Raw genomic sequence first — 18,378 nt, 5'->3', positions numbered from 1 at the left:
ATTGCTAATAAAAATTAGGCAGAAAAAGAATAACCATCGAACCATACATCTCCTACTAGGATAGCATCTTCTGTAATTGAAAATAAAAAGAAGCATAAAAAAAATTTTAAAATCTGAGGCAATGAATAAGATATAAAGGAGTTTGCTTCACAGATCACCTTTTTCTGTCTTCTTTATAGAACCACTTGCACCCAAAATATCACCGATATCCACAAATGTCTTCAATTGTTCAAAATGATCATCTGTGAGGCTTTCCTTCTCGCAGTATAACTGCCACCAGAATGCAACATATTAGGGTAGGAAATGAAACACACAAATCACATAATATGTACTACTTTTAGCAGAATACATGACTAGAGTGTATGGATGACTTGTAAATGCCCAGTTCTTGAAGAAACACTTGAACAAAAAAAAAAATAAATCTAAACAAAGAACCAATATCGTTCATTAACAAAAAATGTTTTATTAACACATTTTGCAGAGTATTCAAGTCCAGCAAGACAAAGGCAAGATCAAGTATTCATGTACTCAAAATATGTAAGATAAGTCAGAAAGATGAAAATAGGAAAATAGCCCTAACATGTTCAGATGGAATATAAGTCTAATAGAATTAAAGTAACCTGAATTGTGCCTGAATCATCCCTTAAAGTCACGAAAGCAAGTTTTCCAAATGCCCTCCGAGCAATGACTCTTCCAGATATTGACACTGAAACTTCCTTACACTCTTCACCAGATGCCAAATGATTATAAGCATCTTGAAGCTCCTTCGTTGTATGACTTCTGTCCCACTTATATGCATATGGCTCATGACCTTTACTTCTTAATTCTTCTACCTAAACAAGCATAACTTAATATTGAAGAAACTGACAGGGTAAATACAAATATTCATTGGCTAACATTTGCTGCAGAAACAAAGCTTTCTCAATGTTCTATAGCATGAAGATTGAAAGGATATAACTGAAGTAGAGACTAAAGGTAACTCATCGAGTCCCCAACTTGATTTACTTTTTCTTTGTCTCATTTTGAAAAGAAGAACTAGAATCAAATAAATGGCAACAAATAGTTTAAGTTCATCAGGGTTAAAATAGATAGGTTGGGATTAGTACAACCTCAACAAGAATGTCACAGATATTCTTTCTAAAAGAACAGCAGGTTTAAGCATGTCAACCTTCTAGGAAATATTGAACTATCATATATGTTATGGTATAGATGTATAAAGTTTGAGAGCATCTACTTCTGGTTGAATGTATGGTATAGATGTATAAAGTTTGAGAGCATCTACTTCTGGTAGAATGTGATCGGAAGCATTTGATAGGTAAATAACTAAACGATTTCTTAAACCTTCTGTACTGAGTCCTTTGTGAGTACTACAGTTAGACTACTTTCACCACTACAACTTTCATTGCCATTCACGTGTAATTGTTTGCATCTTATCCAAAGTGCTTTAGAGGTTTCAGCTGGACTAATCAACCTTAGCTCCAAAAGACACAATACAATGAATAACAACAAATTAGATATTCAGTTTAGCATGATATTTTATAATTGCTATTATTTTTGGACTGTTACCAAACTACTTTTATCATTTCTAGTTCAGACAGTCACTTGAATATATTGTCCCCAAAAAACTCTATCAAGTGCATATGACTAAGATTCTAACGTATAATTTGGTCCAAAGTGTAACTCAAGTACTAAAATAGGTCAAAAAATTAAACTCGGGGGTGACATGACTAATATAACATGTCACATGGCAACTGCAACCTATTATAAATGGGTCATGTGGGGTTGGCGCAACACAACCCACTTAAGCCAATTTAATAAAACAAAGTCAATGTAAACAACTCAATATGAGTCATCAAACCTATTAACTCATTTCGCAACGTCAAAATCATGTTTTATTTTAACCAACTCACTACCTTTTCTAAATTACCCGACGGTCTGATAAACTTATTTGGTGCAAAACTATATCAGCAAAATTTTCCACAAAATCCCACCTCAGAAAAGGTAAAGTATGTGTTTCTATTGGGATGAAATAGTGCTAGCTCATCATGTCCATAATTGCAGTCATTGTAAATTATTTTAAGGCAAAAGATGATCAAAAGCCGCCCAAATTATGAACCGTTGGCAACTTGGTTACCTGAACTTTCTTTAAATTTCAATATCTAACCTTTTTAAAATTATGCTTTGATTACCCCAACGCTATCTGCAAAACTCAAGAAAATATTAACTGCACCCACCACATCTGTACATATATGCACAGATCTACCATCTACCTCCTTTTTGCCTCATACTTCAATCTCTACCGCCCAGTGGAATTGCGGCCTTCACTTCATTTAAAATTTGGATGGTTGAGTGAAAGTATGGGATGGGATGGAGGGAAGATGACAATGCGATGCACGGATGCACAAGGTGCATGCAATAATTTGTCGAGCTGTTGGGAATAGGTATTGATATAAATACTTTAGGAAGGTTAGGTACTTAATTTAATGTTCAAAAATCCATTTGCAAACGGCTTGTAATTCAGCCATTCAGGTAGCGTTAGTACATTTTTTCAGTTATTCTGAAACATACTCCAGAAAGATGTACTAGCACGAAAACATGCTAGGATGTCATGATAATGCAAGTCAGAGATGAGCCAAATTGATAAAGAATCCGTAAATTACAATATAGTTATTAATCTATTAATCTACTAATGATATATGTTAAAATAAAATTTAAATTCTAAGATTAATTTATTTTTATATAGTTGAGATTAATTACTATCTGTGCATTGCACAGGATTAAAGCTAGTATCAAATATAACGCGCATCGTTAAGTAAAATATTGTTTTATCAATCTTGGTAGGAGAAAAGAAGATCCAAAGTTTATTAGGAGGTAGTGCACAAAACAATGATAAGACTTAATATAAGACTTTGCAATAGATAAAGCTAGCAAAAAAAAAAAGACAATTTCTTGTAGACATCCCAGGATCTAATAACTAAAGGCTTGTTTTTTGGCCCTTTTATAATATATTTCTAGTAGTCAAAACTATCAAAGAAAAACAAATTATTTTCTCAATTACTCATAGGTCTAAATATTTTGGAAACAATATTTTAGAAGCACATTTTGAATCACTTCATATTATTTTGTATTTTACTTGGATTCTAGGAATCAAAACCTAATACAGCATATATGTCCTTACTGTGCCATCTTGTTTTCAACTTTTGAAATCAGAGAATGTAAAAGAAGCAAGAGTAAGAAGTAAACTTTACCACAGTCATTAACACAAACCATGTACAGGTTAACAACAGAAGTTTGACAGGAACTGGCAAAAGTGAAGTAATTTTGACCCACAAATCATAACTAAAATTGAAGAAGACAACAAAGCAAGGATTTAAGTGCTTATCGGCACGGATCGTATCCACCGTGTCGTATTGTGCCAACAAGATATCGGTACGATAAAGCCTCCGTGCAGATAACACAGCTCAAAACCTTCTTTTCTTTAAATTAGCAAGTAACTTTCGTAATAAAATTCAAAAGATTTGATAGAAATACATAATAATAAGCAACTAAAAAATTTTTATCGCTAAAAAAATAAATATTTTATATCATTATGTGTCGACGTATATGTATTTTTTATGATCCACGCTTATCGATTAGGCCTAGCACGCATTGTGCCATATCATGTGCCATATCATGCCGACAAATTTTTGGCGACTCTGTACTGCAGCAGTTAAATCCTTGCAACGAAGGAGGAAAGTTCTAATAAAGGAAAGCGCAGACTGGCCTTCTTGAGCCGAATGGCGCGGACGGACTCGCGGTCGGAAGTGGAGGAGGAACTCCGGCGGCGGCTGCGGTCCGAGGTCGCGGCGTTGCCGGCAGGGGCTGGAGTGGCAGGGGCGGCGGCGGCGGAGCAGCACCGGACTTGGAGGAATCTGAATCTGATCCTGGAGGTGGCGGGGACGGCGGCGGCGGCGGCCATGGAGGCGAAGCCGATGAGGTGGGAAGAAGCCCTCCATACCCTCAGGGCGTCCATCACTACTCTGTAACGGCAGCAGCGGAGGTACAAGGAGAGGGTTAGAGAGAAGAGAAGTGGAGGCGAGAGGATGCAGGAGGAGATAGGGCAACGGAGTTGTAACAACGTGACGAGAGGAGGAATTGAGATGATTAAAAGAGAGAAGCTGGGGAGAAGAGATGATCCATTTCAGTCCATCTACCCCGATCAGAGTGTTTGGCCTGCTAGCGTTTTGAAAAAATAATTTTAATTTTTAAGTTCAAAAATAATTTTGGGTTGAAGAAGCGATAATCTATTTTTTTAAATATGAATTTTAAAATTAGTTTTTTAATTTTTTGACGGCCAAATTATTACTTTTTGAAGTCTAATTCTAATTTTAAACTCAAATTTTAATTTTTTTTTATTTTAGATTCAAATTTTAAATTTTAATTAAATTTAATTTTAAATTTTAAATCTTATATTTAAATTTTTAAACTTCGACTTTAAACTTTAAATATTAAATTTCAACTTTTGAAATTTTAATCTACATATTAAATTTTAAATATTAAATCTCAAATCTCAAATTTCAAATTTAAGATAAAAATTTAAATTTAAAAATTTTAGAATTTAAAATTTAAAATGTAAAATTATAAGTTTTAATTTTCAAATTACAAATTTTAAATTTTTAATATTCAAAATTTTAATTTTAAATTTTTATCTTAAATTTTAAATTTGAAGTTTTATATTTAAATAATCAAATTTTAAATTTTACATTTCAAATTTAGATTTTAGATTTGATGTTGAAAATTTAAAATTAGATTTAAAAATTCAAATTTTTAAATTTTGCATTTCAAACTTATATTTTAAAATTAAAATAACAAATTTTAAATTTTTGTGCAAATTTAAATTTAAAATTTAAATTCAAATTTTTAATTTAATTTAAATTCAAATTTTTAATTTAAATTTAAATTTTAAACTATTTTAAAAATAAAATTCAATAAAAAAATTATTATTTGAAATATCAAAAATTTTGCTATATAGCAATATAAAATTATTTTAAAAAATTCGCTTTTCATCTAAACTCAGCCAAATATTTCATAGCTTTTAAGCAAAATCAATTTTATAAAAATTACTTTTCTAAAATTTAGACTAAATGGACCCTAATTATATGTAGCCGTATATATCTATACCTCTATACCTATACATTATTTCCCAAAAAAAAAGCCACGTGGCGGAGTTTCCTTCCTTTAGCGAAACCAACTTTTCGGCTTCCCTTCACATATAACATCTAATTAATAGTCCACTAAGCTTAACTTAACCCTTCACCTTTCCTATACACATAACGTCGTCTTCCGTCCACCTATAATATCTAATTCTTCCCTCCACCTATAACATCTAATTAATAGCCCACTCACCTTAATCTAACCCTTCGCCTTTCCTACAAACATAACGTTTAATTAATAGTCCACTCACCTTAATCCAACCCTTCACCTTTCCTACAAACATAACATCTAATTAATGGTTCACCTATTTTAATCATAATCTAAACAGTAAATCGTAGAAACCTACGAAAAGCCCAATTCTCTTCTTCTCTATTTTCTTTTCCTCCTCCATGAGCTCCGAGGCTAAGATCAAGCACGTTATGTAGATGGAGTATAAGTTTGCACGCTGCATCGTCGAGCTTAGCGTTACCATCTTCATCAAATTGAGCTTTCCTTCAAATTTCAGGAGTTAGTTTAAAAGATTAATGTATTCTTTATGTTGTATCGTTAAAAGTTCTTAGATAGTTTTATTCAGTTTTTTTAAGTTTTTTTTATTTGTATGGTATTCAAACTGATGTGTTTGTTTTGTTGAAGATTTATTATTTTTTCTTTTTCTATCATTTATTTTTTATATTTTTTTCTCGAAAGTAAAGTTCTGCATTATATTTACTGTATTTGGTTGTGTTAGGTTGTATATCTTTTTGTCTCTTAAAAATTTATTATATAACTTTTCATATGCTTTTTTTTTTTCTATTTTCATGACTCTTTTTATTAACTGATATAAACTGTTTATAAAATTAGATTGATATATGATCTAAAAAGGTCTTCATTTTCTTGAAGGGATAAGTATCTTAGCTTATATAGAAAATGATGGAATAAAAATATAACTTAAACAAAAAAAGTTTAACTCTTTGATTGTTTTGATTTATAAAATGTTAATTTTTATTAGATTTTTTATCTAAATCTCTCCCAAATAGTATGTCATTTTTCGTCTCAATAGGTTAACATACTTATTATCTTTCTATGAACATTTTGTTACTAATCAACTTTAGCAAATTAATATACTTTTACAAGAAGCCAATATGCTTGGGCTATTTTGATTTTTAAAATAATAATAAATTTTTGATATATTAGTTAGACGCTAAATTTATTTTAATAGTATCTACCCGTCGCAACGCACGGGTTACTACACTAGTTTATACTATACGACATTGTAAATTGAAAAAAATATGGGATTAAATTATAAAAACTATTAATATGGTAAATGGGCCTCTCGGCTAGAATGTGGACTCCTCGGCTTATTGGATTTAGCCGAGCTGCCGGCTGGGCTTGGGCTTAACTGAGAGTGTACGTGTAATATATCAAAATTTGGCTAAAATTGATAAAATACGAATTGAGTCATACTAAACATGATTAAAATGAGTTCTAAGATGTTTAAATCAAGTTTGGATTGAATTGAAAATGACTCGAATCGAAATAGAGTCCTGAAACTCAGAAAACTGAGTTCTAAATCAATTCTGACGCTCGAAACAGGACTTCGGGTGCCCTTGGCTTCCAAATGGTACATTGTTGTGCTTAAATCCTCCTAACGCTCTTCTAAAGAGCTAGCTGCCAAAGAGTCCAGCTTTCAAGCGCTCCAATTGCACTGCTGGTGCCCATATATTGTTTCAGACCCTACTAGCGGGTGCCTGGACAGCTTTTGGACTCCCAACCTAAGAGAGAATTTTGCTAGACTAAGAATTCGAACTCCCGAAATCCTATGCGGGTGCTCAAAATACCTTTCAGACAATCTCTCGCAAGCGCCCGATACATCATTCGAACGCTCAACCTGAGAGCACCCCTCATGCAGAGAATTAGACAATCAAGCCCCTAACTCCCACTTCGAGCACTCAGATTGTGAAACGGGTGGATCCTTTGGGTATCCAGTTTCTCAACCGAGCGCAGCTACAACAGATTCGAGCGCCTAGAAGTTTAGGTGGGCGCCCAAAGTTCAAGTAGGCACTCGAAAATTCAGGTGGGCGCCCAAAAGTTCAAGCAGGTGCTCGAAGCCTAGCGTGCGGAGAGCTATTTATTCATATGTAAATACAAATATTCAGGGGGTTTAGTTGCTATTGTAGAACACCCTATAAAAGGGTTTTTCGCTGTTACCCTAACTCATTGCCCATTTTCCTCTCTCTCACCTTCATCTCCTCTCTCTCTCTAAGGGAATGTTTGGTTCGCCGAAAGTGAAGCATCGAAAGTGGCACTTTTAAAAAGTGACACATAATCGGCTGTTTGGTTTGCGAAAGTGAATATGAAAGTCACTTTACAAGGCGTCTACAATAGAAAGCAGAAGTAAAGCAGGAGATAGAACAAATAAAAAAAGAAGTAAAATAACTAGCAACTAATGATATCAGAGCGAGCAAAGTTCTATCATCTACACCAAAGTAAAGAAATAAAGCTAGACAATAAAAGTAGCCATAAAGTAGTGCAATATCTGTCTCAAAGGTACACAAAAAGGTGGTCTCTAGTACACTGGTGCAGCTCTCAACCTCTCCAAAATAAAAACATCGAGAGGTAGACCACCTAGCGACTCGTCACTCGCTGAAGAGCTAGCTCGATGCCACGCCCTTCCCTCGGTCCCTAGCCTCTCCCGGCGTGGAAGGCTCTGAAAGAAAACACAAAACAGAGGGCGTGAGAACTATAATTTATAGTTCCCAGTAGACAATTACTGACCTCAGCTCAATGCACCACTAGGCCCCAAAAGAAAGGGTAAGTCAAAAAGCAGTTGAAATAATGACAATGAGTAAATTGCATTTATGAAAGCATAATTAAAAACTACACTAATGCATTGCAATTCATTGTGGCATTTATATAATGCACCTTTACCTTGTCATGAATACTATGCCTCTACATGGCCATATGGGATATCATGAGATATTTTATGAAGTTATGAAAGTGATACTTTATCATGACTACAATGCATGTAAGGAGGCAATAAACGACATCTCCTAGCATACAACCTGTATATATGCATACTCATGTGTCCAACACTATGCTAGAAGCAAACCCAAGTAATCCAACTACTACTCTCTATCTAGTAGTGACTGTCACACACTCAATACTGTGTCGGTTTCCATTTCCAATTAGGGACCTACCCAAGGTAGTCCAGCTTGTGCCGCCTAAGTGCCTGTGGTAGCCCAACATCCCTACTCTTGGAATGTGTCTGTCCCACTCGACCCCGTAGGCTTCTCGATACCGCACGAGCGAACATAAGTCGCGTAGGCTAACTCCGGAGTGCCGGCTTGTGGGGAGCGACCCACACAAGCATGTGCGAATGAGCACAAATGGCAAACAAGCAAGGTCACTGTCTCAAATACTCTATCCACATGTCTCTAACATGGCAAGGTCACTAGCATCCTAAGAATCTAGCCCAATGTCTCTAAGTGATGTCCCAACACTCACTTGCTTAGTGCCTCTTTATGACACTTAAGCATCACACTGATCAAGCCCAATTCTTGTTCCATATTCCAATTAAAACAATACTAGCAAGGTTTACTTTAGCCCGGGCCCAATGCCTCTTTATGACATCGGCCCAATCTCTCAAATAGCCTAAGTCCTCAAGCCTCTCTAGGCTTCCAAAAATTCCTAATGTCACAATTGGCAATTAAGCTAAATGCATGAAAGCAAGGTTCATTTTCATAGTAGGGATCTTAATTTCATATCTCAACCAGAATGTTATATCACACATGCATGCTCTCTACTACATAGAGGCCCAAAATTTTACTATATGCAACATAAGCATTTTAAGCATTCTAAAATTTACAATAAATACATATAACAAGAATATGCATGCTTTTTTATTTTATAACACTTAAATCGTCAACAATGAGATTTTCTCATTGTGTGGTTAGGTCAAACCCACCGAACCGTCGCGTGCTCCCTCGATTCGCCGAACGAAATTGTCCACGAGTCTCAAAATACCCTAAAAGAATCGAGCGAAGAGATACACGGGCATTACGATCAACTATGAGATCAAACTTTAACAAACTTAGCAAAAGGGCTAAAACTCACCTAATGTGTAGGAAATCTCTCTCAAGCTCCAAAAGAGAGCTAAATCCCTTCCAATCCAAGCCAAAGGAAGGTTCTAATCCAATCAATCTAGCCTCAAAAGCCCTAGATCAAAAAGCCCCAAAAATCAACTCTAATATCCAATCTAGGGTTCCATATGGTAAAACCTACCAAATCAAGGATCAAAGGGTAGAATCCAAGTACAACCTCCCAAGATGCCTCCAAACAAGCTCCAAATCTTCTAGGGTTGAAGATTGGTCCACCACCAAACTCTACAAGCAAGCTCCAAGCCTTGGAAAGGGGGAAAGGGGTGAAGCTCCAAGCCTCCTCAAGCAAGCTCCTCCTTCTCTTCTCTTCCTCCTTCTTCTTATTCTCTCTCTAGAAAGTGTAGGGAGAGGATGAGAATGAGGAAATAAGGAAGGAAAGAGGGTGGAATGGCTAATAAGCCCATCTAGTGTAACAAAATCCAGTGAGGCCCTCTAAAAACTCAAATTTACATCAGCCCGAACTGGGCAGTTTTCGCCCAGAGGGACCGGTCTCTCCCCAGCAGGGACCGGTCTCTCGCTGCGAACCTGAAAAACCAACGTTCGGGAACCGGTCTCTCCCTGTGCAGGACCGGTCTCTCACTGCGTAAGCGCGCTCGGGGACCGGTCTCGCCTGCCAGGGACCGGTTGCCTCAAGGCTGCCGCAACACTGCTCACTGGGGGACCGGTCTCTCCTTTCAGGGACCGGTCTCCGAGAGTAAAAACTCTCAGGACTTGTCCAGAATCCAAGTTTTCGAACTTTTTAGGTCGAAAAATATTCCCCAACCCTCCACCAAGTGTGGAAAAGCTCGAAATACATTCAAACACTCGAACCTCGCAATTTGCAAAGGTCCAGTGTGTTACAAAATTGTTACATCATATTAAGTAACCCCTCAAGCCCTCATTTGTTCATCTTGTGCTGAGGATAGAGAGAGTGAAAGTGAGTACTCCCTCTATTTCTCTTAGATTTTTCTCTCCAAACTCTTTTGAGTTTAGGTTTTGATCTCTTTTTCTTCTTCCTCTTTATGAAAGCTGCTACTTGGGCCTTGAAAGAGGCTTGGGAGTGAAGAAAAGTGCTTGTTTGAGAAGTTAACTCCAACCCTAGCATTATCTAGCTTGATTTCGAGCTTCTATTAAGGTTAGTACTTTTTTTGCAACATTTAATTGTAAATTTTGCAAGATTTGTGGAAGAAAATCTAGTTTTGAGAAAACTAGGATTTATTTTGGAATTTCATGAAGCAAAGCTTTTGGAATCTAATTGATGAGCGTAGACACTATTTTAGGTTGGATTTGGAGCTTCCTAGCTTTGATTTGGATTTCAGATAAGTTCTACTTGATCAAAGATAATTTTCACCTATTTTTTTTTGGATTTTTGGTGAATTTCATTGTGAGCTTATTAGAAGCTTATAATCCCCTTGAAATTTTTCTTAGGGTGCTAGAAGTCATGGAGACAACTTCGTCGGAGAAACGAACGAGGTTTCACCGAAATGGATGAACGCCCTCTATATCTTCTATATTGCTATAAGACAAAAGTTGATTCATATTCATACTAGTTATGATATGGTAGAATTTTCGAATACTTGATACACTCATGTTACATATAGAAGTTTTCATACTCTATGTAGTAGATGGCTTAAAATGTGGATTTGTACACTAAATAGCATGTAATTGTATTTCCTCCTATGCAACATTAGAATGTATAATAGAGATGAGTAAATGAATGTTCTATGGGACCTTATATAGTTAGTAGAATTAATGAGTTCAACTTGCATGGCAACTAATGTATCTATTTTAGACAAGGGCAAATATGACCTATTACCTGGTAGAGACAAATTGTGAAGTTAAGCATGTTGCACTTAATTAGTTGAACAACTAAGTGGGCATTATGATATTGTACTCGACCTTTAAGTTGTTAGTTGCATTTCATGTTTTAGATATGACGAAAGAGATTTCTATGCTTTTGGGCATATAAAGGGCAATTGCATATAATTGCTTAGTTGAATGAAAATTACTTACATGATAACCATCATACTCCATGTAGTGGAGGCCTACATAGCAAGGCATGTGCATGACCCGAATCATGATCTAGTTGATATCCTCGTAGCTCATTGAATGTGATATTAGTAAATTGTTCACCTTATAATAAAATGGAAATAGTATACTTTTGAAACCCCTTTTTAGATCATGAATGAAATAGAGAACCGTCCTTGATAGGATAAGTGAGATGTAAACCAATACATGCTTAAGGCGTGTTGTATATCGGTAGAGACATACCACCAAGTTAATTGTGAATGAAATATGACATATATGAAATAGTACCTGACCTTTGAGTTGATGATTGTGATTCCATGTTTTAGATATGATGATTGGAATATGTGGTCTTTGGACCTGATGCTTATGATCACGCTTGCTTGCCATTGTACTCATTCTCACAAGCTTGTGATAATCGCTCCCTACAAGCCGGCACTCTGGAGTTAGCCTTTGTGACGACAGATCGCCCGTGCAGGATTGGGTGCCGAAGTGGATTGCCGTGAGAAAGGCTCATTTCTAGTGAGGGAATGTTGACTACCATGGGGGCATTAGGCACGGCACAAGCCGGGACATTGCTATGTGTAAGTCTCTCGTTAATTGGGTAAAGTTAAGAAAACTTGACATAATACATCACAATTAGTTGATGCATATAAAGCGACTAGCTATACTAGTGGATTGTTTACCTTGTGAAGCTACTTAATATATTCATCGTAGTTGGGCATTTATGTTAATCATTGTTGCATTGACAATCTTAGTGGTAGAAAATCTATACACACATGTTGATTAATGTAGAAGTATAGCTACATGATGAAAATGAAAGTGAAATTACCTATGCATGTAAATTGCATATAGACTTGCATATATAAGTACTTATTATGCATGTGACAGTAGAAAATCACATACATGTTAAATGACATTATCATGTAAAGGCATGAGTAGAATTGAATGTTCAATTTATTGTTAACTGTATGCTTAATGCTTATTACATATCTTCATGCCTCAGTTGACCTAGTGGTGTATTTCGTCACTCTCTGCGGGTTACCCACTGGGAACTATTGTTTAATAGTTCTCACCCCCATTGGTTGTTTGTTTTTGTTTCAGAGCCTTCCACAGTGGGAGTGGTTAGGGATTGTGGCAAGGGGTTTTCGACTAGCTAGAGCCTCCTCAGTGTTATTATAGTTGAACCCGTTGACATCTTTCTTTGGTTTAGCTGAAAGATGTATAATGTATTTTGTTTAGAGAACTACATGTACTCGAGATGTACCATTTGTTTATACTTATTGTATATCTTATGATAGTGTTGTTATTCTAGACTCCTGTATATAGTAGATTTATGTACTTGCTCTGATAGCCATGTTAGGTAGCCATGTTAGGAATCTATTCCTACTTCTTTTCTTATTGTTGTAGACGCTTTGTGTGCACCAAGGGTGCTTGGTGTACACGACGGGTTTGTGTACGCGTTGAGAGAGCTTTAGCTGGGGCCCGGGCGTGACACAAACAATCGGACTGAAAGGTCACTTTTGTAAAAGTGACTTTTTTCACTTCACCCAATTTCGAGCAACTAAATATGCCCTAAAAAACCGATGAAGTACATCCCCTATTGTTGGAGCTTGGGATTGATCTCTTTGCAAGCTTGGAGGAGATCTAGAATTTCGAGAGGAAGCTCTAGAAGATCAAAGGCAACCCTCTTTACCGTTTTCTCTCGTACTAGGAGCGGAGAGATTAGTTGTTTAGGATTCATTTTAAAGGTTTTCCAAAATAGGAATTTCTGGGGTTCTAACTTTGCTTGAACCATTTTTAGGGATTACTTGGCGTTTTCAAGAAATCAATAGGCATCTCTTTGAGGGAATCAAACAAAAGTGGGGAATATGACCGAAAAGGGTTGATCTCCCTTTCATCCAACAATTTCTTAGTTTATTAGTATGTACCATGAATAATAATTAAAATAAATGTGAATTAGTTACATGCTAGGGAAATTAGGGTTTTGACCTTTCGTATGATAATCGAATATTTGTGTAATATACTGAATTTTTGCACATTCGGAGTTCCAATAAGAACTAGTAACTAAAAATTATTTGGATCACCTCAATAGTATTTGGGAAACATTTGTGTTTTTTCAACGTGAAAATGGTGCGAAAAATGGACTTCGAAAAATCAAAACTGTAAAAATTAGGGATTTGTATTGAGTACCGGTACTAGAAAGGAGTACCAGAACAATATTGTAAGGAGACAAGGAAAACTCTTGCATATTGCAGAACTAAGAGAGGTATTGGTACTGAAGTTTGAAAAAATTTCAAGTATCAGTACTGATATTTGTGAGTACTGATACAAGATAGAAAACTACATAATCCAATGGTTGCGAAACTCCGCTGAAGTACCAGTAGACTTAAGCCGCATACTGGTACTCAATGCTATGAATAGCAAGTTTTGAGGAGCTAGCAAGTAAGATTTGTTTAGTGGTTTAGTTGCCATTGAAGCACACCTATAATAGGATTTTCACAGTGAAACCCTAAACCACAGCCATTTCCCCTATTTCCCTCACTCTCCACATTCTTTCTCTAGAAGAAAGTGTATTTTTTCATCGTACTTTCTCATCACACGTAACGCAATTTTCTCGTAATCCTAAACGAAGCCTTATTTCCAGTAACAATCCAATTTTCATCCAAACACAAAATTGGTCTAACTCTTGCTTATACTCTTTGTTAGTTAATTCACGAATTATTAAATAAATGAATAAAATAATCCGTATATATTTTTTTTCTAAAAATTTGAAATAAAATGTGATTTTTTTGGAGTTTAAGTTTATTATTCGTGAATAATTCACGACCGCTCAATTACCTATTAATTAAATATCATGAATTGGGAGTTTGTCACGCCCCGGATTACTCGTTTCCCGGGCTCGCTAACAGACCCCGCCGTATACATAGAAATTTTTCTGGTATACGAAGCGAAATAGTAGAAGTACCTATAATCATACAATACTACAAACAGTAGTATAGAGCAGCTAGAAAAGTAAACCACATATATAAACTGTGGTTCAATACTTACATGTCATCCAGGGTATACAAAAACTCGCTCTGGCAAGATACAACAACTGTATGTAAAGACCCAAAAACTACAACTACTTGTAGCTGGTGCTCCTCTAGCTCTGCTACTCGTCTTGAAGGGTTCTAACTCACAACGCCCTTGCAACGATCAGTCTCGGTAGAAGCAGCAGCCGGAACAGAAGGCTCTGCAAAAATAGGGTAACAACTGGGCGTGAGAACTACTACAAAAAGTAGTCCTCAGTGGGTACCGCCCTCGAACTCATCGGTCCACCCACTAAGTCTACAGGGATAAGCAGGACTAGTAAAGAAAGTTGGAACAAATCTACAGCTAAATATCGCTATACTATCATGCTCTAACTTTAACCCTCTGTAGAACAATATCAACTCAAACCCAATCTCAAATAAGGACTGTAATCATACCCGTCCCTGGGACTGTGAACACACCTGTCCCGCCCGGTTGTGACTATACAGCTACCTCCACACTAACCAGTCCGTGGAGAGCAAGTCCAACCTACACGAACGACACCAACGCAAAAGTATAGCGCCCATCTCCGGAGTGGCACTCGTGGGAGCTACCCAACCGAGTATGTAGCGTATCTCTGTCGAGCTCAATCAGGCTCTAACAAGCCAAAGTCAAGTAGATAGGGTCAAAACAGGTTTAGAAACCAAACCCAATGCCCTCGGCACAATCTGAGACTAATAACAGAAACATGGGTCCACCGTCAACCCCGACGGCACCCGACAGCCCGGAACAGCTTAGACTCTGCTGTAAAATCAAGCTCGGCATCTCAGCACGAGCGTAAATGCATTCTAAACTACTCCGAGTACCCACCGCGCTGAAACAACGGCGATATAATCAAAACACGGCTCCTAGAGCTAAATCAGGTAGTAGAATCATATGACGGATCAAAACGCTGGTTTTCTCCTAAGTCAAAATTTCAAGTCCAACAAGTATAATTTATTAACTCATTCAGCATGCTTTACAATTCAGATTACAGCCCAAAGCTAATCAATGAATTCAATCAAACTGAATAGTAGACAATAATGGAAATCATACACGTCAACTATATATGCACTTAGGAATAACCCGATGAAAACCCACCTCAAATGCTCTTTCCTGGCAGCAAGGAGGTCTCGGAACTGCTATGAGACTCAGCCGAAATCACACCAAATCAACAACTGGAATACTTGAAGGATCTAGCGTCGAAATCGACAAAAATCCAATAATTTAGCACTTAAGCTTAAATTAACCCAACTCCAATGTCCAAACTCACCTAATCACATCCAAATCTGGTGAGGAGGGTCTCAAATCCAGTGAAGTATACTAAGTTATCTAACTTAGGTCCAAACTTCCCCTGCTTCCAAAGATAGCATCAAGAAAACAGAAAAAAAAAAGATTTTCAGCTCAAAGTCACCAGCAGTCCAGAAAAATATGGAATCGACCAAGCTCACCTCAACCAAAATCTGCAATTCTAGGCTTTGTGGATTCCTCTGAAAGTCTATAATCCAGCAAACCAAGTTTCACCACAATCCGACCTTCCTACGTCACACACGAGGCAAAACACCGAAGGTCGTCGCTGGAAAACTGCAAAATCAGCACTTCTCAAGCTGAAGTTGTGGACCTTTGATGCAATTTGAGTGAATTGGAGGGTTAAGATGTTAAAGTGAACTTTTCTGTGAAGAACAGATGAAAAGAGCTCATTGTGGTCGAACACTACCTATTTATAGGGTGTTAGAACGGTCTAATAAGCCTCAGGAACAACAGCTGCAAACCTGCAATTCTGCAGAAACGGGCACTTTCGGGCGCCCAAAACCCTTCTCTGGGTGTCCGAAACCTCCAGACTACACACTTGCTCACCTTCGGGTCCTTCGCCAGCGGTGTGCTGCGCCCATAACCTGCTCCAGCGAACCTCACCAACCACCAGCCACGTGTCAGCGCAAACGATACTTCCAAAGTGGATTTTCGGACCCACATCCGGGCGCCCGAAACACGGATCCGAATTGGCTTCCAGTTCTGCTCAGTTCTGCACTCAACTTCTGGGCGGCCCAAACCCTGTTCTGGGCGCACGAATCTGGCAAAACTCCAGTTTTGCTTATTTGAGTGCGTCGAGTCTATTTCTGCATCCATTTCGTGTAGAATTAACTCCGACTCAGTCCGACACTCTCCAGATGTGCTGACCAGTCACTAATACTGAAGTCAATCCTATCCAAAGCTCTAGAACACTACAGAGTTGGAAGCTATGTAGCGGGCAGAGCGGGAGCAGGAGGGGGAACGAACTGTGGGGTTGGGGATGTGTGGGGCCAACTAGAAGTAGGTCATTTTTAAAAAATTTTCATTTTAATTTTTTTCTTTCATTTAGACTATAAGGGTGTATTTGGTTCAAAGTCGTAATCGGTATCAAAATTGGAATGCGAATAAGCTGGAAGTGAAATTGGAATGATTCAATCTCATTCTATTTGGTTCGCCATTTGAATTGGAATCGGAAAGAACCACTTTCATTGTCGGTGTTTGATTCAGATAGGTATTAGAAACGTAATTAAATTAATATACCAATTTTATCTTTATAATATATTAGTTTAAATTCAAACTAAAATTAAATATTAAAAATTTACGTCAAAATTTTAAAATAATATCAAAATTTTAAATATATATTTTTAAAAAACTAAAATTTAAAATTGAATGGATAATTCAAAATATAAAACTAAATTTTGATTTATTCAAATTCAAACATAAAATTATAATTTTAATTTCAATTTGAATTGATAGATTTAATTTAATTTTTAAATAAAATTTGAATAAAACTTTAGACTTTAATTTTAAATTTATAAATTAGATTCAAAATGCTTGAATTTTAATTTTTAATTTAAGTTCAAATTAAAATTAAAATTTATAAATATAATTTTTAAACTAAAACTTATGTTTAAAAAATAAATTTAAAAAAGATAAATTTAATCCAAACAAATCCATTCCGTTCGGATTCAATTTTCAATTCGGCCTCCTAGGCCGGATCGGAAAAAAGAGTAATTGAGGGATTCCCATTCACTTGGAAATGGAAATCGGAATAAAAATTCCGCATAACAAATACGAACAAACGGATTCATCTATTCAGATTCCGATTCCATGGTGAAAAATGGACAAATACGCCCTAAAGTTAGATTTTTTTTTTTTAATCCAATTAAATTTTTTCCTCTTTTATTATAAAAATTAAAATATATAAATATTTATACATACTTTTAAATAGTTTAGATTATATTATTAAATATAAATTTTAGTTTTATAATATTAATCAATTACATATAGATTGTATATTGAAAAATAAAAGAAAAATTGATGAAGTTTAAGCTAATTATTTATTTTAATAAATTTAGTTACGAAGAATACGTAATAAAGCATAGTAACTAAATTTGTAAAGTTAAAAGAAGCATTCAAATTTTGAAGTAAAAGCATCATTGATTGATTTAAATCTAATATTAAAATTTATTAGATAGCTTAACATATTCTTTTTATGAATAAAATTACTGATTGAACAAAATCGATCATTGCTCAACTCTGTGTAGTGTTCCGGGGGTTTGGTATCGGATTGGCTACAGTATTAGTGACTGGTCGACATATCTGGAGAGTGTCGGACTGAGTCGGAGTCGTTTTTGCACGAAATGGATGCAGAAATGGACTTGGCGTACTTAAATAAGCAAAATTGGAGTTTTGCTAGTTTCGGGCGCCCAGAACCTGATTTGGGTAGCCCAAATCTTGAGTGTAGAACTAAACTGAAACTGGAAGTCAATTCAGATCCTGTGTTTCAGGCGCCCAGAAGTGAGCCCGAATGTTCACCATGTGTTTGATGTGGGTGTTGACACGTGTAGGGTGGTAGGTGAGAACCACCGGACCAGGTTACGGGCGCAACTTATCATAGGCAGAGGAACCAAGATAGAGTTTTGTATGGGCTAGGAGTTTCGGACGCCCAGAAGTGGGTTTCGGGCGCCCGAAAGTGCAGATT

At 36.4% G+C, this 18,378-nt stretch overlaps 1 protein-coding gene and 1 long non-coding RNA gene across 4 annotated transcripts in view; both read right to left on the bottom strand.

Moving 5' to 3' along the window:
• The window catches only part of LOC109722270 (lysine--tRNA ligase, chloroplastic/mitochondrial-like), a 38,746-nt gene extending 34,532 nt beyond the window's left edge, over positions 1–4,214 (bottom strand). The window contains exons 1-3 of one of the 2 annotated variants that reach the window (XM_020250245.1): positions 3,764–4,214; positions 621–833; positions 159–270 (exon numbers count right to left, since the gene is read on the bottom strand). In XM_020250245.1, coding sequence (XP_020105834.1) covers positions 159–270; positions 621–833; positions 3,764–4,012 — 574 coding nt within the window. In that variant the 5' untranslated portion in view covers positions 4,013–4,214. The remainder of the gene's footprint in view (positions 1–158; positions 271–620; positions 834–3,763) is intronic. The other variant, XM_020250244.1, reaches the window with a different exon arrangement.
• Positions 7,846–16,877, bottom strand: LOC109722472. Of its 2 annotated transcripts, none has more exons than XR_002219477.1 (3): positions 15,486–16,877; positions 14,385–14,568; positions 7,846–7,879 (listed from the first exon to the last, which is right to left on the bottom strand). It is a non-coding gene; the product is annotated as an uncharacterized LOC109722472 (long non-coding RNA). The 2 variants fall into 2 exon arrangements; XR_002219478.1 differs by lacking the exon at positions 7,846–7,879 and having other exon boundaries at positions 14,311–14,568; positions 15,486–15,580; positions 15,658–16,877.

This window comes from Ananas comosus, linkage group 16 (genome assembly GCF_001540865.1).
Source record: "Ananas comosus cultivar F153 linkage group 16, ASM154086v1, whole genome shotgun sequence".
Lineage (NCBI taxonomy): Eukaryota > Viridiplantae > Streptophyta > Magnoliopsida > Poales > Bromeliaceae > Ananas > Ananas comosus.
Note: the sequence above shows the minus strand (reverse complement) of the source record. Positions and strands in the feature narration are given on the sequence as shown.